Raw genomic sequence first — 23,593 nt, forward strand, 5'->3', positions numbered from 1 at the left:
CAGGCCTGTTTGGTAGAGACAATGTTTTGTGTTTTACCTTCAGGCATAAGAGAGGAACATGTTTGTCAGTCTTTCTTTATTCTTTTTTTTTTTTTTCATCTGTCCCACATGGAGGCTGAGATAATATTTTTAGTACAAGCTTCTCTAACCAATGGAAAAGCAAGCTAGTACATCCTTAAACTGACCAGTTATTTCTAAACACGAAAAGATGATGTCATATGAGGTTATGCTTGCTATTTGTGTTTACGCGATATGGTGGAAATGTAATGAAATCATGCAGTCCTGTCCGATTATAATCCAGTTACGCTCCCCAGTGCAACAGCTGAGAGCCAATTGGCCTTGAGCGATGGAGAGCTGTCAAACACTGACCTCTAGCGGTGATTTCATGTCTTGCAACACCGCCTGACGATTTTCTCAATTGATTCGATTAAAAGTTTCCTCACACGTATGGCAGTTTGCTGTAGTTATTTCCCAATACTCTGGCCCTATTCATGAACAGGCAAAACATGCATGTGTGACGTTTTAGTGTATAAGAATGCTGAAAGATTGGAAAATGTCGCCTATATGAACATGAGACTGTTGCGAACATTCTTATGTAGGTGTTTATATAGGCTACCTGCAGGCTACGTACCTGAGGTAACAGGGCTCGATTTCTTTCAGAGATGTGCAGATACATATTTAGGATGCTTTGCTTAATGTATAAAAAGAGAACGAAACTTTAGAAGCCGAGCTGAATACGTCAAACCTGCAAGTGTGTGGTTTGGCGCCCCCTCCTGTAAAATGCTGCTCCCTGCATCCATAATGCAAGAGTCAGACGTTCTTATCTTACATCTGACTCATTGTATCTCAGTGTCCAGCATCTGCAGTTACTTACTCATATTCTGTCAAATAAACATATCTTCAGCCAAACATCATGATTAGATCAATACCACCAACAGCCTGGAAAGTATATGATAGATAGAGCAGTAGTCAGGAAGGCCAATTCTGGTTTTGACACAACATAAGTGCACATAGAAACTTATTTATTTACAATTTCTGTAACCTTTTACAGTACAAATTTAAATCTTTAAACTTTCATGTATGTTTTCATTTGTGATGTAGCATGTGAAGATATAAAACTGATGAACACAATAACCAAATTGCACAGATTCAAAGTTTGGTCCAGCACATTGCACAAAGCCTATAAATCAAATGAATGTTCCGTTTACATGCACCACACTGCAGACATCACATACCACAAAATGTTCCATAGAGCAGAGATAAAATCATCCTTTTCTTAGGACCATGTGATATTTCACGTTGCTCTCAATTTAGAAAGAAAATCTTCCTGTACCACCTCATTTGATTGTTATTTAGGCCTATTCCTGTGTTATAGCACCTGTGAGGTCCAATAGGCTTTTACGCAGGAGCCTAGTGTCGAGTCATTATGCATACAGTTGCTATGACACCCTGAGGTCTGTCAATAATGTTCTATATTACATTTGAAGTCACGCATATTGTATTTAAGGACGACTGAGTCAATGTTTTGTGAACCAATTGCACATTGGCATTCACGTGACACACAGCACACCACAACAACACAGCCTGACAACACACACAAACGCAGGGGCTTCACACAGTTACATCATCCTTTTATCTTTTTTATAGAGAGTTTTTAAAAAGTATATCACTTTTCTACTCTGCAAATTTTGTTTTGGATACTTTATCGAGTCACATTTAATTAAAAACTTGTTGGATTGCTATATCATTACAGTCACAGTAGTGGTCCTGTAAAGTCCGCAAAACCGGCCACAACATTAAAGTTATAAAAGACCATTAGAACTTCATAGATGGAAGAGAAAAATACACTACAGTTAGACCATTTTCACTATCCTTAATTCAAAGTACAATGTACCAACATGTAATAGGGCCTAATCCTTATTACATGCTGTTATTTAGTACTGTAAAATAAAGTGACTTGCATTAAACCTCACTCTCCTTCTTGTCTTTTTTTTTTTTTTTTTTTACGTTAAAAGATAAGGTGACTTCACTTCCAGTATTTCATCACGATATGAGAAAAAAAAAAAAAACATCTTATGTTTTAGTAGACTGTGCAGTAATGCTTCAAGTGGTAAAGCCATTTTCTGCTCCATAACGAGACCTAGAGTCCAGCACCGAGAGTGATGGCTCTTACTCTCCTCAAAGCGGATCGAGTCAGGCTGATGGCACTGTCAAAGTCACATCTTATTTGAGTGATTATACCATTGAATCCTTTGGACAATATATAATTGCATGTTGTTATTAGATTATATAGAAGAACTTTAAAAGTGCACAAATGTGTTAGCAGTTTTCATTGTATAAATTGTTTTATATATTATGTGCACATGTGACTATTTTTCATATAATAGTGTTATTTATATGTAAAACATTGATTGTTATACCACAGAGTAGAACATGACAAAAGTCAAAGTGTTGTGTGACATATGCTAAAACACACAAAGAAATAAATAAACAAACAAACAAACAAAACAGCTATGCTTTGGATAAGTTAACAATTTCAAATCAAAATACCCAGTATGAAGTAAATGTGCAACCAATGACAAAAATAGATGGATATTTTTTTCTTCATATTTAATTTAAATCTACTTTCAATATTTTCTTTACCTAGTAAAACAAAAAATATCTCCACAAAGGGAAAGTGCATGGGACTTGCCATATGAAATCACACAATAACCATGCAATCACACAGCACACCTTCCATAGACATAGAATACAGCAAATACAGCGACGTGTTAGGCAAAGCAAACCTCAAGGCCTTCACTAAAGCTACAGACAGCAGCGAATCTTTACAATCACAAACAGAAAGTCTAAATTAGGTCCTTGGCAATAATATTTTGTGTTAGAACTTGTTATACAATAACACTTGTATCAGGATTGGAAGAAACTGACTATAAATCTATGTGACAAAAATAACTATTTATGCATCAAGAGAAGTTTATTTTTATCCCTGGTCATTAAGGCAAATGCATAGTTACTAGAATGGTTACTACATTTTGAACACATTTGAATTGTGTATTTACAACTGCATACATATATTATATTTACTTCATCTATATTATTGTCACGATACAGTAAATCAAGTTGTATTACAGTCTGTGTTGTGGACCATGTATTTGTATAAAACTGTCAATAAGTTGCGTTGAACATCATGTTTTGGCTGTGGGTCAGTCGCATTACACTGCTGCCTGTGGCTTGTTGTCACATGACCTTCTTCCAGCAAAAGTGCAGACCACATTTAAGTGGCAGAAGCTGTACACGTGTCCAGGCTTTGATTGCACTACATATGGCAGTTCCACTTCTTTAAGACACAAACACACACACTAACTCAATATTAAAAAATCTTTGTCACATCAAACAGAAGTACAGCACAATCAGTTGCTTTATGCATGCGGCGTGTCTACACACATAGTTCTGCTTTACTAAGCTCTTGTTAGCGGGCGCTGAGGCCACGTCTTTATGCCTGACATAGTACAGTCGCCAGAGTTAGCGCTGAGAGATGACATCTTCAGTGTTTCAGGCTTTCTGTGTTGACAAATCCTTATTAAAATGATGTTGTTTAACTTAATGGTTCATGGTGTAGATGAGGTGAGTTTGTGGATATTTACAGTAGCCTATCACAGAGTAGAACAAAAGAGTAAAGAAGTGGAAGGAAAAACACAGTCCACACTTGTCGTTTGACACTCCAGCTTGGCACTGCTTCACTCACTATCAGTCTGTACAGTCAGAGACGGTGGGAATGTGGCCTCCTGCTGGCCTCCTCTTCCTCTACCTCCTCCTCACTGCGTGGGGGAGCAGTCGTCTAAATCCAGCAGCTCGCGGACCAGTCTCTCTCCAAACTGCGCTCGGCTGTAGCGTTTGGCGGAGTAGGCGTCGGACATCTTGTAGAGAATGTACGCGTTATTGATGGCGATGCTGATGCTGAGCCAGAACACCTGCTGCCATGTTTTATTAGGCTTATGGAAGATGAAGTATCTGAGGGAAGAAAGAATATTAGTTTTTCCCACAATGAACGGTGCATATAACTTTAATAAATCAAATGCTCCAGGTATAAAAGTACTCAGGTGAGGCTTATAAACTATAAACTTTATAAAGTGGTTTAATTTTTAACTACAGACTGTCAAAGTAGGACAGTGTGAAACATGCACAAATATTTCACCTGCAGATGAAACATTAATATCGAAACCTATTTGCGAAAAGGTTTCAGATAAATTTGATATCTTGGCGTTGTACATACTTGCTGTACTTGTCGTCATATTTGCAGATGTAACTGAGGTGAGCAGCAAACGCCTCTACAGCGAGTGGACAAGGGACTTCCCCACTTTTCCTCTTGATGATCATTCCTGTCATGGACACACAAAAGTCCTTTAAATGAAAAAAATCAATCCCAGTGCAGAAAAAAGGTTTCGGGTGCTGTAAAATAAAGCTAAAACATCGCATTTACCACCATTTTAAGTTCATTCTAAAGGTGTCTCAACAGATTTGTCAACGAATTGGATAAGGATTAACCTCTGCAGATAGCATATAGATGTGTATAATTACAAATGATATGAGAGACATACATGCAGGTCTGATATTGACAGATATCTTCATCCCCTATAGAAATAAAGATCTCTGGTCTCCTTGATTCAGAAAGATGACAGAAAATCAATGTGAGATAATGATGTCTGCACTGCTCTGATGCCTCTTTAAAGCCTCTAACACACTGCAGGATTACAAATAACAGAATGAAGAGTGGTTAAGGCTGAGACAGGAGTGAAAATATCTCTGGAGAAGAAGAACTTCCTTTGATTTTTTCAGATTAAACAGTTCAATGAGCAGGAATTGTCAGTTAGAATCGACTGTTTAACTGTCACGTTACAGATGTGTTGACCTGGATTCATTACTGGGCCGATCCACGTGAAACAAAACCTGTCACACTTCAGCGTCATCTCTGTCAGTGTGAACAAACTAAAAGTTAAATCGTTTTTTCACAAAAACTCCACAAAGCGATGCTATGATTCAAATCCAAAGCCATGATTGTGACCATTGCATGTTTGTGAAGCCAATGCCAAACACACAATGGGAAGGTTCAACATTTGGGGATTTCTTTAAAAAACAGTAAATCCCTTTGCGCTCCATCTGAGATTACGACATCATCAAATGCTATATTGTCTTTGCAGAACACAAACAAGGATCGTGAGACAAGGAAAAATGGACAGCGTCTCATTTTTGGCCGACAAATACACTTCTTTCTCATAAAATACTGGAAGACACCGACCCTATTTGGATGAAGCTACGTTATGCCTCAAATAAAACCAAGAGAGGCATTAAATCCTTTGTCCCATGCATTATTAAGCTGCTCAAAAACCTCTAATCCCTGTACTACTAATAATACTTGCCCTGACACATGGACTGTATTCTATTGTCTGTTTTCTTCTGTTGCTTCTATGTCTTCCTTACCTTGTGAAAGTATTTGATGTGCAAGACAAATTTCCCTCAGCGCAATAAAGGCATCATTCATTCAACAAGTTCAATTCAGCAAAAGAAAACAGTCAAAAGCTGTATATACCTTGTTTGTTGGGCGAGTAGGCGTTAGTGAGGAACCTGAAGTGACCCTTGTTGTACCAGCTGATCAGAGACATGCCGCCCTTCATCATGACCCTGGACTGTCCGCGCTGGGCACTGGTGGAGGTGCACATTAGCATGCTCTGGGGAAGGCCGGTACAGTCGCTCTTCCTGGTGCTCAGAAGACCACAGCAGAAGATATCTACAAAAAGAAAAACATTCAAAACATGCAGCGACCTTGCAGAATTTAGAACAGTCGTGACACATATTCATGTGCAATTACTGTCGTGATCACATGCAATGGTATTTATGTATTTATGTATTTATTTGTCTATGGGAGTTTTTATTTATTTATAGGAGATCTTCTACTGAAAGTGTTTTTCAGACTTCCTATAAGTGATCTGTTCTTCTGTATCTACCTCTGTATCTACCTGCGTTGCACCAATGAAATTTCCCCATGTGGGACAATAAAGGAATATCTTATCTTATCTTATCTTAAAGCAAATACAAACATACCAAAACTATTCATACACAAAAATGGGGGTTGAATATGAAACAGGACTGTGCTCAAACTACACTCAAAGCAATGTGTGTTTCAATCTGTGGGATAATAAAGCAAGTTTAAGAAAAAGATAAAGAAAATGAAACAAAGAAACAGTCACTTTTGATGGATTTGAGTCATGCTATTCTTGGTTTTATATTGAATCAAATTACATCCATTAATATTCGACAAATGTTACTCCTTTTGATGTAATAATGTAGTGAATGAGATGGATAAAAATAAGGATTGTACTTCTTCCCACTGCTTCAAGAATACGGGAAAAATATATGTATTTGGGTATTTTGTGTTGGCGTGTAGTTTTGGCATATTCAAAATAAAATACTACTATCCTATATATATATTAATCACAATTTGATATGCACGGGCCTATATAACGGTTTGATAAATTCACTGGATGGAAACAACCAAACTGAAAATGAGTGGAAACTTTTGACTAAAAATCTGCAGGATCGCCCCTTTTGTCTTGGCTTTGCTTGAGCCGATATTGAACATAAAATATTAGCATTTTAACAAATTCTGCAACATAATCTTGACATGCCATCCAGCTGATTTAAATCTGCCGCTACCTAATTGTTTTTTTTTAATCGAGACTTTCTAATACCATGATTCAACAACTGGAGGCAACGAAATTTGAAACGATAAAACGAAGCACAGCGTGTGACGGCTGAACAATTACTCGCACCAAACTCTTTTCTGTAAAACAATCCTGTCGAATGAGTCTCATTTATGGCAGTGATTTCTATCTGCAAACCTAAACCAAGAGTGGAGCGCGGGGCAATTAACTTTCATAATTAATCTGAATGACAAATCTGAAACAAAACATTGTCTTCACCAGCTGTATGTATCTGACAGCCTCGAGGCATTGACAAAGAGATTAAATTTTAACTCTTGTCTTCCAAGCGTGTTGTCTTGTCAAGAGAATAACATTTATATATTTTCACCCAGGTCCCATTACTCAAATATAAGAGTGACTTTGCAAATTCTAAAGTGGCAAAAGCACTAATTTTAATCAAAGATAATTTAAAATTAGACTCTATGCAGATGAATAGGTTTGGCTTGCGTCTCGTTCTTCTGTGCGGTGTTGTACCTTGTTTGCTGAATTCCGTGAAGAGACTGAGGTTAGTGATGGATGGTCCGGTGAAGATTATGGTGCTCTTCCCGGAGATGTTTTGGCAGAGTTGCTTGGCCACCAGACTGTGGAGCTGGGGCTTGTTTTTGAGCGCGGACAAAGCGTCTGTGCCCTCCTTCAAATGCACGGAGATCTGCAGCGCACACAAAGAACACGTTATCACAAGGTTGTACTGTTTAAGTGTCATTAAGTTTATGTCAGTAATCAGTGCAATTTTAAGTGGGGGTACAAACGTAATTAAAGCCGCAAGCGGCATCCAACGGCCCTCGCGGGCCGCCGGCCTTCCGACTCTGCTCTCTGCATTTTACAGAGATGGTGCTAACGCGCCCTCATTGTCTAACTAACTAAGACAGCGACACATTGTACATGTACAATGCTGTTCTTAACCAGTGCAAATGAACACAAATATCGGTCGAATGTGCGGCTCCAGCGCACAGAGACCGTGACACTTGGAATAAAAAATATGGATACGTTTTGATGCCCCGCTTGTGTAGATGATTTTCCCCAAATATGAGCTTGATCGAGCTATTGCCCACAGAGGAGTTCATTAAAGTGTGAAGCGTAAATGTGAACATTTCAAGGATTTGGCGTTTTTCCCATTTGTGACAGTATATTTGCAGCTCCACGGCACAGAGACCGTAGCACTTAAAATCAAAATATGGATAACTTTTGATGCCCCGTTTGTGTAGATGATTTTCCCCAAATATGAGTTTGATCGGCCAATCGCCCTAGGAGGAGTTTGTTAAAGTGTGAAGCGTAAAAATGTGGTGATTTGAGCGATTCTACGATTTTCCCATAAGGATAACATGGGATGTTTCTGTCATCGCTACGGTTACGCCGTACAAAATATGACTTTGGCTCTCATATTTATATGATCAGGATGGCAAATTAGAATTTTGTTCAAAATATCATGTCATTTGGAAAAACTCTATTGTTTATAGGCCACTCTGAAGGCCAAATAGTCAGAATTCTGGGAAACGTTTGCGGCTCCGTCGCACAGAGACCGTAAAAGCTATCCTTAAAATTTGGATAACTTTAGATGCCCCACTTGTCTAGAGGACGTACACCAATTTTGAGGTCGGTGGGCAAAACGCACTAGGAGGAGTTCGTTAAAGTGTGAAACAGAAAAATGTGGATATTTGAGAGATTTAGCGGTTTTCCCATAGGGATAACATGGGAGGTTTATGTCATCGCTACGACTACGCCGTAAAAATTAAGGCATTTGTCTGATTGGCTTTTTTGATCGCGACGCCAAAATAGAATTTTGGGTAAAGTTTAGAAAATTTTGGTAAAACTAATTTTTGACCTTCAATGTTAATTTAAAGGTCACTCTGTAGGGGGCGCTATCGCGCCCATTTCAATTTTGTCATCATAAACTGGTCCAAACTAGAAAGTTGAACAACTGATTCAAATTTGGTCCTAATCGGACTTGTTTTGATCAAATGGGAACAATTTTTAGATCTGCAATATCCCAAAATAAGTTGTCCAACTTTGCGGCTGCGCCGCACACAGACCGTAAAAGGCATCTCAAAAAATTTGATAACTTTAGATGCCCCACTTGTCCAGAGGACGTCCGCCGATTTTGAAGTCAGTGGGCAAAACGCCCTAGGAGGAGTTCGTCAAAGTTTGACGTGAACAAAATGGCTAACACAGCGTGTTTTCATTTTCAAAGGAATATGGCGGCCATAGGGTAAGTCTGGGGGCGTGGCCAAAATAATATTTTTTTTTTGTCCTCACGAGAGGAATGCGTGTTCCGAATTTCGTAGCTTTACGCCAAAGTTGACCTCGGGGCATCTCCCATAGGCGCAATGTATTTTGACTTTTGTCGGTGGCGCTGTCACGCCATTTTTTAACAAAAAAAAAAATGGCCCAGAAAAAATCAAATTTTTCGCCGATTCTGAATTTTGGGCCAAGTTTGGTGAGTTTTTGAGCATGTTCAGGGGGTCAAATTAGAGTTCAAAAAGCAGAAGAACAAGAAAAATAAAAATAATTAAAGCCGCAAGCGGCATCCAACGGCCCTCGCCGGCCGCCGGCCTTCCGACTCTGCGCTTTCGACTTGATAAAGATGGCGCCCTTATTGTGTGTTGAATTAAAAAAGAACTTGACAGACGGACACACATTGGACATGGCCAATCCAGTGCAAATGAACACAAGTGTCAGTCAAATTTGCTGCTCCGCCGCACAGAGACCGTAGCACTTGGAATAAAAATATGGATAACTTTTGATGCCCCGCTTGTGTAGATGATATTCCCAAAAGTTAAGCTTGATCGAGCTATTGCCCACGGAGGAGTTTGTTAAAGTGTGAAGCATAAATGTGAACATTTTAGAGATTTCGCTGTTTTCCCATTTGTGACATCTATTTGCGGGTCCGCCACACAGAGACTGTACCACTTAGAATATAAATATGAATAACTTTTGATGCCCCGCTTGTGGAGATGATTTTCCCCAAATATGAGTTTGATCGGACAATCGCCCTAGGAGGAGTTTGTTAAAGTGTGAAGCATAAAAATGTGGTGATTTGAGCAATTTTGCGATTTTCCCATGAGGATAACATGGGATGTTTCTGTCATCGCTACGGCTACGCTTTACCAAATATGACTTTGGCTCCCATACTTTTAATTTGGGGATGGCAAATGAGAATTGTGTGCAAAATGTCATGTCATTTGGAAAAACTCTTGTTTATAGGCCACTCTGAAGGCCAAATAGTCCAAATTCTGCGAAAAGTTTGCGGCTCAGCTGCACAGAGACCGTAAATGTTATCCATAAAATTTGAATAACTTTTGATGCCCCACTTGTATAGAGGAGGTACACTGATTTTGAGATTGGTGGGCCAAACGCACTAGGAGGAGTTTGTTAAAGTGTGAAGCGTAAATGTGAACATTTCAAGGATTTGGCGTTTTTCCCATTTGTGACAGTATATTTGCAGCTCCACGGCACAGAGACCATACCACTTAAAATCAAAATATGGATAACTTTTGATGCCCCGTTTGTGTAGATGATTTTCCCCAAATATGAGCTTGATCGGGCAATCGCCCTGGGAGGAGTTCGTTAAAGTGTGAAGCGTAAAAATGTGGTCATTTTAGAGATTTCGCTGTTTTCCCATTTCTGACATATATTTGCGGGTCCGCCACACAGAGACCGTAGCACTTAGAATCAAAATATGGATACGTTTTGATGCCCCGCTTGTGTAGATGATATTCTCCAAATATGAACTTGATCGGACAATCGCCCTAGGAGGAGTTCGTTAAAGTGTGAAGCGTAAAAATGTGGTGATTTGAGCGATTCTACGATTTTCCCATAAGGATAACATGGGATGTTTCTGTCATTGCTACGGTTACGCCGTACAAAATATGACTTTGGCTCTCATACTTTCATGATCAGGATGGCAAATTAGAATTTTGTTCAAAATATCATGTCATGACGTTTGCGGCTCCGTCGCACAGAGACCGTAAAAGCTATCCTTAAAATGTGGATAACTTTAGATGCCCCACTTGTCTAGAGGACGTACACCGATTTTGAGGTTGGTGGGCAAAACGCACTAGGAGGAGTTCGTTAAAGTGTGAAACAGAAAAATGTTGATATTCGAGAGATTTAGCGGCATGGATTCTCGCGTACGGGACGATGCCAGGAGGGTTTTTGGAGGAATGCAGCGCTTCGCGCTGCTGTTGTCAACAATGAGTGAATGGGCGTAGCCCATTCACTAATTGTTGACTATTTCTGTCATAGCAGGAGTAAGTATGCATGATCCATGCCTTCGGCATGGGCTAGTTCACTGTACTTGCCAGGGGCGACGGGGTACCAAACATGCGGGCTGCGCCCGCATGTTTGGTCAGACAGTCTATTAGGCCCTCCGCCCTGCTGGGGCTCGGGCCTAATAATAATATTTTTAGCAAAAATAATATAGCCGTTTCCACTATAACAACAAATTATACATCGTTTGAAAGCTCTAAGCCTTCCCGATGCCGCCATGGGGTGGAATCATCATTACGAGCGCTTACGCGCTCGTCACTCCCTATTCTGTCGGGATGCCCCCACTCCCCATAGACTTCCATTGATTTGAGCAGATACAAGCATGGCCCATGCCTGCGGCATGGATTCTCGCGTACGGGACGATGCCAGGAGGGTTTTTGGAGGAATGCAGCGCTTCGCGCTGCTGTTGTCAACAATGAGTGAATGGGCTACGCCCATTCACTCATTGTTGACTATTTCTGTCATAGCAGGAGTAAGTATGCATGATCCATGCCTTCGGCATGGGCTAGTTCACTGTACTTGCCAGGGGCGACGGGGTACCAAACATGCGGGCTGCGCCCGCATGTTTGGTCAGACAGTTGCAACGCTGCCGAAGGCAGCGTTGCGGGAGCAATAGGCCCTCCGCCCTGCTGGGGCTCGGGCCTAATTATAATAACAGGTAATTGACTTTGTACTTGTGTAAACCTCTATATCCACAATGTGCCGTCGGCGTATTTGCAATTGGACGCCAATATTTACCCGACAAACAACCAGATATGCTGTTTTATCCTGCATAAAAACTGTTAACGCTATAGTTTAGATCTGCACAAACATGTTCTGAAATACATATCATGTTTCATTTATTGTTAGTCTATGTCAATTTTCCTGGAAGAGTTTGAAATTACATCTTTGCAATTAGATATTCTTCCCAAATCGTTCCGCCCTTATGTTTATCTTGCTTTTGAAAAATATTAAAGATGAAAACAAGACATTATTTCTTTCTTTAATAGACCAACCAGTTGATTCTTCTCAAGTTTTCAGTGTAATTGTTATGCACTTATAATAGGACAGAATTAATATCCTTTTGTTTACCGTAGTGCCCAGGCCCATAACCTTTGAAATGTGCAAACACTATCAGTGAGTGTGTGTCCCTGTTGTCTCTCTGATAACCTGGAATTAGCACGATTCGACCGGCTCTACGTCAGGCTTGTGGCTATTACACTAAAAGGCTAGTCAGCGCATGAGGGTGTGTGTGTGTGTGTGTGTGTGTGCATGTGTGTGACTGCAATGCCTAATGGAATCCCATTGATTCACTCCATTAACTCGCCGTATTTCTTGTATTTTTTCTTCTCTCCCTTGACACAATTCATTTGTAGTGATAAGATGGGAGAGCAGAGACACACTGACTGGTAAAAAGACAGAGTGGTTGTCAAATGGCACAGTCGATGTGAAGGGAAATGCTTAAATGGAAGCTTTTACCCAAGAACTTGAAGATTCTGGGTTTGAAAGCTGGCTCTTTTCCCCCTTCGGTTTTCAGTAAAAAAAACATTACATATGTAGATGATTGTGTAATGTGCAATTCTGAAGTAAAATTGCAGAAAAAATAGAAATGATCCATTGACATCCAGGTCAAATGCAAAACTAATTGCTGGCCCCACCTTTTCACAGTGAAATTACACGAATTTTACTACGTGTTTTTTTTCTTTTTCTTACGACCCCTAAATGTGAGCGAAGTCAGGCGATGGGGGCTGGGCTGGGGGTAGGTGAAAACATGAGTGCTGACATTTTCAGCACTCAAGCCTCAGATGCAAGACAATACAGGATTATATAATATAACTTCAAGTACTCTTAGGATGAGGAAACATTGTGATAACAATAGCTGATTTTATATATGTGTACTTTAAAGTTTTGAAAGGCCGAGGCAGCTCATGTGCTCGTGTAAATATGTAGTGTTATGTCGAACCAGTTGGAGTTTGCTTAGTGTTAGCTCGACCACAGGAGAAACAAGCATTTTCAGCACTTTTATGCAGCTTGTGTGTAGGCGGTTTGATAGAAAACCTGCACAAATGTCTCTCTCTCTTTTGGCAATACATTTTATACATTATTTTTCTCTTTAACCTGCTGGGCTCATGAGAAATCTGCTCACACAGACGGTTTGTGCTTCCAGTTTGAGTTAGATTGTAGCCTCAAGGACATGTCATTGATACAGCCTATGAAATAAGAAGTGCAGAGAATGTGGTCGAGTGAGTTATGGACTGCAGCATGCCTCTCTCACTAATGACGTCCGTAATGGTGCACGGCGGACAGCCCTGGCAGCCCTGCAGCTGGCCCCAAGTTAAATGGGTGTGTTATGTAAGAGAGCAGGTTTGTTTTAAGGGCAAAACTGTTAGTACGAGTAAAGTGGGACAAATGCATTCAATTGGAGTCTAAAAAGTCACAGTTTTGCCTTATTTCTAAACGAGGCTTCACAACAAAAAGATTCTAATCTCTTTTTTCTCATGAGCCACATGATGAAAGCGCAAAGTGTCTTTTTATGCTTTTGCTGGCGAGTTGGTACCTGACAAATAAAGCCTGTGGAGGTGCACTGTCGAACCCACAGACTGAACTTCCTCTTCTTTCTTTTCCTCAGCTCGCGCTCAGTGCAGGTGGTGATGAACACTGGGTCCTCATCTATCAAGGGCTCATGGAGAACCTGCAAAAACCAGCAAACAAAGCAAACAATGAACTCACAGTAAAGTACAAGTATGATGTAACGTCAAGGCGCCAGGGACAGAAAATCGACACTTGTTCAAGTTAGAAAAACTGTGTTATCTGCCAAAAAAAGAGGATTTTGTTGAGTGCAGAAATGCAATGCTTTTACAAAATAGGATTTTTAGCTTGATCTTTGACTACACTTTTCTTGACATGTTCTAATTGTAGTTTTAAAACCGCTGTGGACAGATAAAAACAGTCTAACACACATTGCTCGTGTTGCACTTCCCGTTTCTTGCTTTTTCCAAACAAGAGTGAATATTTGGGATAAGACAAAATATCGTGCAGCAAGATCTTGACTGAACAAAATGGCAAATTATTGTCCATTTGGAGTATATTCTCATTGTATATAAAAAATATATATGCCACCAATTTTGAACCAATATATAGAGATCAGGATTGTTTCATCCACATCATAATTAAGCTTAAGCAGTTTATGGGGTTGTTCCAGGGCTGATTTTGGTTAATATATCTATATGGCACCCTTTGCTAATAACATAAAGTTAGTGATCCAAAGCTCTATGGAACTCATCAGTCACCTCGAAGTTTGCAATGGTTCCATAAGTAAATTTCTCATTCATTTTTGCATTTTTAAATTTAAATTTAAATAAAATGATAGTTCTTCTGTTCATTACTCGACACAGCACACATACAGTGGCTGATTAGCCCTGAGCTTTTAATATAATTTTTTGGGGAAATCCCTATGTGAAAAATGAACGGAAAATTTTCATCCAGAACCAGGCAGTTGGCAGTCACAGTTAAGCTCCATAGTTTGGATTACGGGTGAAGAGTGCAACAGTCATAATTATATCGCCGAGGAACCTACGCTTTCACTGAATATAATGCAGACATTTGTTTTTTTGTGTAAATTCTCAACAAAATTAATGTTTGAATATTATTTATTCACGCCTGAATGTTGTAGTGGACTCAATATTGTGTCTATTGTCTCAAGTGAATTATATCCTGTTCGACCCCTGGACACTTTTACAAATCTGATGGTTTATATGTCTGGAATGAATATTTATCTAATTAGCCGCAGATATTTGCATTTCAAATATTTCCACCTCACTGATGACCTCTCTGTTCTGTCTGTCAATCTATTCAGAAAGATATTACTCCCAAATTCAGATAAATGCTCTTAATTTAGGAGATCAAACGAATAAATCCTGATTAACATCCCGTAAATCAAAACCTTTTATGAGAGAAACTTACCATTTATTCATTAATCCCTATCAATAACCCACTGCAAAAGAGCGAGACAGTTATAAATCGCTAACACATTATGAATTTATGTAGTCCAGTCACGTGCCTGCTCCGGATAGTTTGGGCGTGACCCTGGTGCATTTTTTATAGCTTTTGCGATAAACTGTTGATTTAACGTCTAAATTCAAGTTACCATAATAAGGATATATGATAATGCACTTTATTTATCTAATCCTAAAATGAATCCTCATGATAAACTGATATAAAACAAAACTTGTATTGCTGCCCTACTTATAAAACTGGCTGAAATAGCATCTGGCGCTCCACATAAAAGTGTCGAGCTTGATTTCTTGACCACTTATTAAAGTGTTTTCTTCTCCTTTGTATCATACTTGTGTGTCACTGATGTGTGCCATATACCTGTGTTTGTGAGGGCCTGAAGGTGCAGCTGAACGACTGCTGCAGTGAGTCCAGGAAAGGCTGGATCTTGTACAGTCCCTGGTTGCTCCCCTGCGATGGCCGGAAAGCCACGATGTGAAAGTATTTTAGGATTTTCTCAAAGCGTGACTGGCTCATCTTTAGTGCAATGCTGCGATTACTGAAGAAGCCCGAGCTCCAGATGCTCAGCACGGACTCACACCTCTGCACACTGGTGGAGATGACAAAACCCAGAAACGCCTTCATCTCCTGGGCAGTGACCGGACGCCAGCCCTCATCCGAGCCAAAACGCTCCTGGAACTTCTTGGCATACATGTTAGTCTGGGTGACCATGTTCTGAATGCAGTTGTCTGGGACGAAAAGCTGGAAGAAGTCCAAAGCAGAAGCACTGTCTGGCATTTTCTGAGCAGGGCCTGTTAGGGACAAAATAGATGGACAGAGGATATTATTAAGGGAGTCACGAGAGGGAAGTGTCTCTAAATCATAACAGGACCCACGCCTTCAGCTTGACAAGTAATGGAAAAGTTGGTGACAGTATCAAATTGGAGTTTGTTAAGTTGTCATTGTCAAGGCTGTGTGGGCTGATGATAAACTAAAATAGCTGCATCACAAAAATCGTTCAACAAAATGCTGGGCTTACAGTATTCAGTCAACAGTACACGCCTTCATGTTTCTCTCCACTAAGGAGCTCTGCACACATAAACCACAAATTGTGGGCTGTCACTTATACAGAACATTTTAACTTAAGTACTGGGAGGGTTTTGTAAATGGAAGATATTGAGGTTAAGGCTGCAACGATTATTTCTATTGTATACAGAAATACATTATCAACCAAATAGACTTCTAGATGGAGAATATTTATGGATAAAGTGTAGTAGTGATGAAAATCATCCATCCATTCATTTTCCGCTTATCAAGGGCCAAGGGAAGGGCCAAGGGAGTCTAAGCAGGGACTCCCTGACTTTCCCTTCCCAAGACACTTCCTCTAGCTCCTACGGGGGGATCCCAAGGTGTTCCCAGGCCAGCCTGTCCTGGGTCTTCACCCCGGGCCTCTTCCCGGTGGGACATGCACATCCAGGAGGCATCCAGAACAGATGCCCGAGCCTCCTCAGCTGGCTCCTCTCGACGTGGAGGGGCAGCAGTTCTATTCCGAGCTCCTCCCGTGTGACTGAGCTCAGCTACCCTGCGGAGGAAGCTCATTTTGACCGATTGTATCTGTGATCTTGTCTTTTCGGTCATTACCCAAAGCTCATGACCATAGGTGAGGGAAGGAACGACCGGTAAATCGAGAGCTTTGCCTTTCGACTCAGCTCCTTCTTCACCACAACAGTCCGGTGCAGCGACTGCATCACTGCAGACACTGCACCGATCCAACTGTCAATCTCACGTTCCATCCTTCCCTCACTCGTGAACAAGACCCCGAGATACTTGAACTCCTCCTGATGGAGGGTATAGAGCTGGTCCAGTGTTCCACGACCAGGACGAAAACCACTCTGCTCCTTCTGAATCCGAGGTTCGACTATCGGTCAGATTCTCCTCTCCAGTAAAGACCTTACCGGACAACATCCAGAGACTTATGGTACTCAGGGCGGATCTCATCCACCATCGCCATCATCCATGATGAAAGTCTGATATTGTTTATTCTTGATAGACATTTTGATTTTATAATATTGCAACTTTGTTATCAAATTGTCTTTTTGTATGTGTTTTACAGTGTATAGTCCACATAACAATCATCAAAATATGACAATGTCATTTTTTATAGTCAACTTGTCACATATAGTTGATTAATTGTTGCAGCCCTAATTGAGGCATTGTAATTTAACATCTTGCCAATACTTAATGTCCAGTTTTATTCTGTGCACATAGCTCTGCCATTCAGTGTTAGTTTCACAAGCCCAAGGCGACCATTACAGTGTTTACACAGAGTGACAGCAAACACATTGTCACCTCACTGACATGGCCTGGCATTTAAGCCCGCTTCACTCTCCTGTCACGTTCACTTCATGAAAGTGTTGAGGCAAAATCACTTCATATACAAAACAGTCATACATAGATCTGTCCGTACAAAGACCAACCAATATGAACTTTTTCAGTGTTCTACCTAATTTGACTTTTCTACACACCTTTGTAACCCCAAAGGAAATGTGCAACAGTTTTATCAATAAGCACAAATTATTGAAATTTCTTTCAAGCCAAAAACAAGAGTTGTGTCAAACCACTTCATGCTTAGCTAAACAACGCAATGACACTGCTCTCAGAAGAACACATTTATACTAATATTTTCCTGACTTCTGACCAACTGCAACACAACCAATCAACCCCTGTCACGAAAATATATGAAAAGTGTATCCAAGCGTAATCATGCACAAGTCCAAGATTTTATTATAATTACATCTAAGAGCAGTGCAAGATACGCCGAGCCAAGATGGAGAACAAGATGGCAGTTAAATGTACCCAGAAAGTCTCTGTTAGAGCCAAGTCAGACGCACTCATTTGCATTCCATTCCATTTTAAAAGCAGAGTAAAATCCTGCATGACTTCCTCAAAGAAGACCACTCTGAGATAAAATGAGTGTCCAAGGCAAAATGAGTCAGCAAAGCTTAAAAAGGAATTTAGGTTTGCTACAGGCTCATCATCTTATACATAATTCTCCATACAATTTATCTTAATTTACACATAGATTCATATGCAATACAATAATGCAGCAAATTTCATGCTTTGACTTTCTAAGTAAGTAGGCTTGAGCTCATGAATACTAACATACAATATTATTTTGTTATTTTGTTATAGGTTTTGCATACAATGTAATCATCATAGCACGAAAAGAATTCTGTAATACATTATGGCTTTTTTCAGCTACTGATATACAACTGCGTTCATTTTGAATACAAATAAATGTCCAGATGGATAAACAGATCCTGGTATTAATCTATCTGGGCACTCACTATGTGAAATAGTGCTGTAAATCCAGTCACCATTGCGAAAGTTACACAATCTGTATCGTGGATCTGCCCTGTAATCCTCAATGTGATCCTTGCCTTAGATTTTCACTGTGATGACAGGATTCAGACATGTCCTTTATCTAAACTTTATAATTATGTCTGTCAGTTTTGATTAGGAGATCTTCTACTGAGAATGTTTTTCAAACTTCCTATAAGTGATCTGTTCTTCTCTTCTGTATCTACCTCTGTATCTGCCTGCGTTGCATCAATGATATTTCCCCATGAGGGACAATAAAGGATTATTTTATCTTATCTTATTAAAAGAAATATGTTTGACCCGGTCCAATGTAAAGAGGATGGTCCAGTGGCCCCAAAAAACATCAGTAGAACATAATTGTGACACACGGCTAAAACAAAAAGTAAGTGTTTCCTCATTATTCGTTTACTTAACATTATATTTTCATTGATTCATGCATGTATGAATAATCCTATACTGTCATGAAATCTGAGGCTTGAGTACACAAATATTTCCTGTTTTCACCTTACAAAAAAGCATAGTTCATCTCCTTTAAGAATCTTGCCAGGATTATAGGGCACTGTATGTAAGTAAAGGGGTGTTTTCTCTCTCTCTATCTCCCACTCCTTCTGTCTTGTTCCATCTCCCTTTCTCTGTCTTTCTCTCTCTCATTCTCTCTCTACTTGTTTTTTGTTTGTTCTTTGAAGACGTACAACTACAGTAGGTGGCGGTAAATGCACATTTTCAATTTGCTCCAATAAAAGTAACACAACAACCACAACAACAACAACGATGACGACAACAACATGTAAGAAAAAGCTTGGAGAGTCGAACTTGAGTTCCGTTCAAAGTTTGTTAGTTTGACTTGATGTAAACTGACTGAAGCTGATGATTTATGTACGAGTTGCACTGTCTCAGAGGAGAGCAGCCATTACATCAGAGCTGAGCCAGAAAGTGAAGAGCCAAGATGGACGAGAGGGTAACTAAACTAGCAAACAGGGACAATGAACAAGTGACAGAGCACAAACATGCATAAGACATAAGAAAACAATATCCACTGCAGCAATGAAATAAATTCTTATCTTATACAACGATGAGAACATCATCTAAGGAATAACACATTTTAGTTTATGGTGAATGAATGCTATTACACCACCATAATGTCCTGTTTGTATTACCATAATGCACAGAGAGAGAAGGATTGGAATAATAGTATCTACACATTTTTTACAACCCAAAAAGTGTTTTCCTTTCCCTTCTTTTTTTGCAAGAAATATTTATTCATGTTTTGTATGTAAATCTCAAGTTTGTATTCAAGTAAAGTGGCATCCATGGAAAAGTTGGACAATCAAAAGAGGGACAGAGCCAGACTGAGGTGGAGATGGAGATGTAGGTTAGGTTTGGCCGCACAGATGCCAGGCTTACAGCGTTGTGACTGTCCTCCCTGCACTCAACCCCATTTCATGCTACACTCTCCTTCCTAATAAAGCCAACGGGCCAAAAAACCCTTATACAAATAAACATAAATTGCTTATATGGGTCAAAGGATGCTCCAATTTCAAGTAGCTCAAATGAATCTATGAATCTTAGTTTTATGTGAAATAGGAACCTTCATGGCGCCTTTCTGCGCTGAGTTTGCATCATGTTCTACCTGTGTCTGGGTGTTTTCTCTCTCTGGTTTCCTCCATCAACCCTAAACATGCCAGCTAAGGTACTCTTGTACCTCGTTGCACATTACTCTAGACAGGTTTCCTGAAAACAACGGTGAACGATGGGTCAAATTGATGGATTTCCTTATGGGAAATATACCTAAAAAGAGACTTACTACGGTAATCTAAATCAACTTAAATAAGCTCTTAACCATGTTACAACAATGTTTCCTCATCATTAGTGTACTCTGAGTTTTACTTAGATCGATTCATGCATGTTTGAGTTATACTGAATTGTCTTGCAACTGAAATTACCTGTTTTCAACTACCCCCTATACACGCCCACATTGCTGTAACTAGTTGCAATCATTTTTGAAATAATAAAAAGACTCCAAATGATACATGTAGGATTCTACAGTGTCATGTAGACACTTTTCAAAATAAAACACTATGTCACTATGAAGAGGCTTATTGGTTCTACAGTTTTAACAGGAAGTCAATGGACCCGTTTCTATTACTAAGCTGTTTTAGATCAATATTGTGGTTTACAAAGAACAAAATGTGAAATGATGACTTTAACGTTATAGTACAACATTAAGTACCTGAGTGTCTCCTTTAACTTAAGATGATTGTGATACTAAAAGACTGTGGATACTTCAAATAGATGATTTTTAATTTGAATCAAATAACATAGAATTTTTGAGGAATATGTAATCGGGATACATTTAGTCTTACAATAAGTCAGCAGCTATAAATGATTATTTCATTAGTGATTTTGCCTCTACCCTCCCTACATACGGATTAAGTGGAAAAATCTCGTGAACTCTTTCCTGTGCCATTACATCTGAAATATGAAGATAAGCTAATGCGTTGGAATGGAGTTTTAAGACGGATAAACAGTGGATTTGTGCAATATCGTGTCTATCAGATTACTGCTTTCAAAACAATGTCATCTCTGAAAGCAGATATCAGAGTTAGAATTATTGAGCAAACATTAACAATATAAACCCAGTGCACCAGTACAAGCAAGACCACACCTGTGTTTACTTGTTGAATATACAAAGCTCTAAAAGCAGAACGAATGAGCTACAAAGACAATTCCTCTTATGTTCCTAGAATTAATTGAAGTGATGATGCCTTTAAAGCTCCGATGTCCATTTCAGTTCCAGATAAAAGAAACAGCCAGCCACCTTTGTTACTGCACAATGTGGGGGAGACAATTTGTTTGATAATTGTGCTGAGTAAAAAGAGGTCTACTTTCAATATGGACAGAGATAAAGGGCTTCAGATTATGGTCTTTGTATCAGGGTAATTCTACACCATCAGTTCCAAATTTCACAGCACTATCCAAAGGCCACTTATCATAAGCAGTGTATTTGTAGAATGGTAACGTCTTATGCGCCGACACCCTCAATCCTGCCAATTCCTTTCATACAAGTTTGTTTGAGCAAACTTTTCTGGCACTATGAAGAAAAAGAGAAAATTCTGTTCGACTGCAAAGTGTACATCTCAAACAACACCTGACATCACTCACATAGTACAGTGTATATAACTACTTGAGTTAAGAAATACAAATAAGAATAGATAAAGTAATACTACTTACTACAATACCACTTCCCCAAACATCACAACAGACTGTACTAGCTATAACAAGTGAATACTGTGCACTGAATAAAAACAATATTTGCAGGTGAAATCTCAAACATGTTTAGCAAAATTGCTATTTGTCATGTAGCATGATTTGCACAAATTCTCCAAATAGTATATGTCAGAATGTACTGGGGTCTGTCCATATCTGCTGTGACCATGTTGGTCTCTCTCTGAGGGTGAAAGATGCCACACACAGTGGATGCAGGATGCCAGTGGCACAGGAGGAAACCTAATCCAAATGAGCTCCGAAAGCATGAGTTGCACTAACAGCTCTTAGACCAACGATGACTGCAGTACACAATGTATCATGCAGGACTGAGCCTAAATATTACCACAGACAAGAAACAAATTAGAGTTTGTGTGCTTGTGTTGAACAGTCACGATCTACACACACACACACACACACACAATTCACTTGTTAACACTTATGGTTCGGTTAATTGACTTGCAGGAGGACAATTTTCAGTAGCTGAGCCTGTTGAATTGAATTGTGCCTGTGAGTAAAAATATAGAAACATGAAAGAGACATCAAGCTGTTCCCTTAAACTACCCTGAACGTCTCCCACCTCTGAAACACAAGCTTTTATCACAATCACCCAGGGCACTGCACCAGTATCAAAGCACAACCATAATAAACAGTGCAGTGTCATGCTACACTGTCACTGTCACTACTTCACTCAGGCACAGACGGACAGCCCCTGCACGCGCATAAAGTAGTCTACAATGTTTTATGACAGTGGACATTATTTTGCAGAGATGGTTAAACTAGGACCTACAGCTTGACTCCAGCCTGTTCATCCCACGGCTCAGTGTTGGAGGCACACATGACCTTACTGATCAGTGTCTCACCGTATGTGTCTTTATACGGCGGCACGGTGACGTCCTGCAGCGCTCCGGTCCAGCCCTCCTCCTCAGCCTGACTGTGGGACAGTGAACCCGGAGGACCGCTGTGTCCACTCTCTTTCTCAGCTCGTCTCTGCTGGTTCTGTGGCTGCTCCTCTTCGCCTGTCTCTGCGATGTAGTGGTCTGAGTCCGACTCCCCCGAGGTGCTGTAGAAGAGGTTGTCGCTGCTGTCGTCCCCGGACTCGCCAAAAACGTCGTCGGATATCTGCAGGCTCTCGTACCGGGAACGGGCCGCTTCCAGGAGAGACAGCGCCTTCCGCCCGCACTCCGCCATCTCTCTTCTCTGATGCTCTGCTCCTTCTGATCGCAGTGGTCACGGTCCGCGTTTACTACACCTCTTCCCTTGTCTTGTGATGCAGGAGCAAAACTGGAAGACTAAAAAATGGTGGTGCCCCCAAAACCCGCCGGTTCAAAACACGCCGGTCAAAATCTTAAGGGGATCAATGAGCGCTGTCCTCTCCAAGGGTACTGAAATATCACCGCCCGCTGCTCTGCCACGGCGCATGCTACAGCGCTGCTTTCCATGTAGTTGTAGTAGGATAGAGAGATTTTCCTCTCACACTAGAAGAGAGAGGAGAGAGAGGCTGCGCCAGCATCACCTGACTCTGGTCCTGCCCTGCCGTCCAATAAGCTCCAGGGAGGAGAGACTGGCTGCAGGGGACAACCTCGGACTCGAACATGTGGTAAAATAAGGGGGTATTTACTCATATATAGGCTACAGTCAGTGGTTTACACCAAAAACACATAATTTAATTCATTATGTGGATTTTTAGAGCAACTTATATTATCATACTTATATTATATTATATTATTATAGCCCAAGTATAACGATTATATTATTATAGCCAAAGTATAACGATTTAAAAAAAATTGCTCTTTCAACATATTTTTGTCTTTGTCACCGTAGATTTGTCGTTTTTTTTGTGTGTGCATTTTCCATGTCCAAACCTGCACTGGTGTGAACAATTAGGGGGGGAAATCTGATAATGATCCGATTTTTGGTCCATGGTCAAAAAAAAATCTTCTGTGTTACCT

The 23,593-nt window shown here is 40.1% G+C and overlaps 1 protein-coding gene across 1 annotated transcript; it reads right to left on the reverse strand.

Moving 5' to 3' along the window:
• Window positions 1-3,312: 3,312 nt before the first annotated feature.
• pgbd5 (piggyBac transposable element derived 5) lies at window positions 3,313-23,088 on the reverse strand. The gene is made up of 7 exons (XM_072437075.1): window positions 22,505-23,088; window positions 15,378-15,808; window positions 13,561-13,695; window positions 7,233-7,407; window positions 5,588-5,785; window positions 4,274-4,379; window positions 3,313-4,011 (listed from the first exon to the last, which is right to left on the reverse strand). The coding sequence occupies exons 1-7, from the start codon at window positions 22,830-22,832 to the stop codon at window positions 3,816-3,818; spliced, it is 1,569 nt and encodes a 522-aa protein (XP_072293176.1). The 5' UTR covers window positions 22,833-23,088; the 3' UTR covers window positions 3,313-3,815.
• Between the last annotated feature and the right edge of the window lie 505 nt (window positions 23,089-23,593).

This window comes from Eucyclogobius newberryi, unplaced genomic scaffold, assembly GCF_026437365.1.
Source record: "Eucyclogobius newberryi isolate DKJ021-1_F unplaced genomic scaffold, fEucNew1.0.hap1 SCAF_8, whole genome shotgun sequence".
NCBI lineage: Eukaryota > Metazoa > Chordata > Actinopteri > Gobiiformes > Gobiidae > Eucyclogobius > Eucyclogobius newberryi.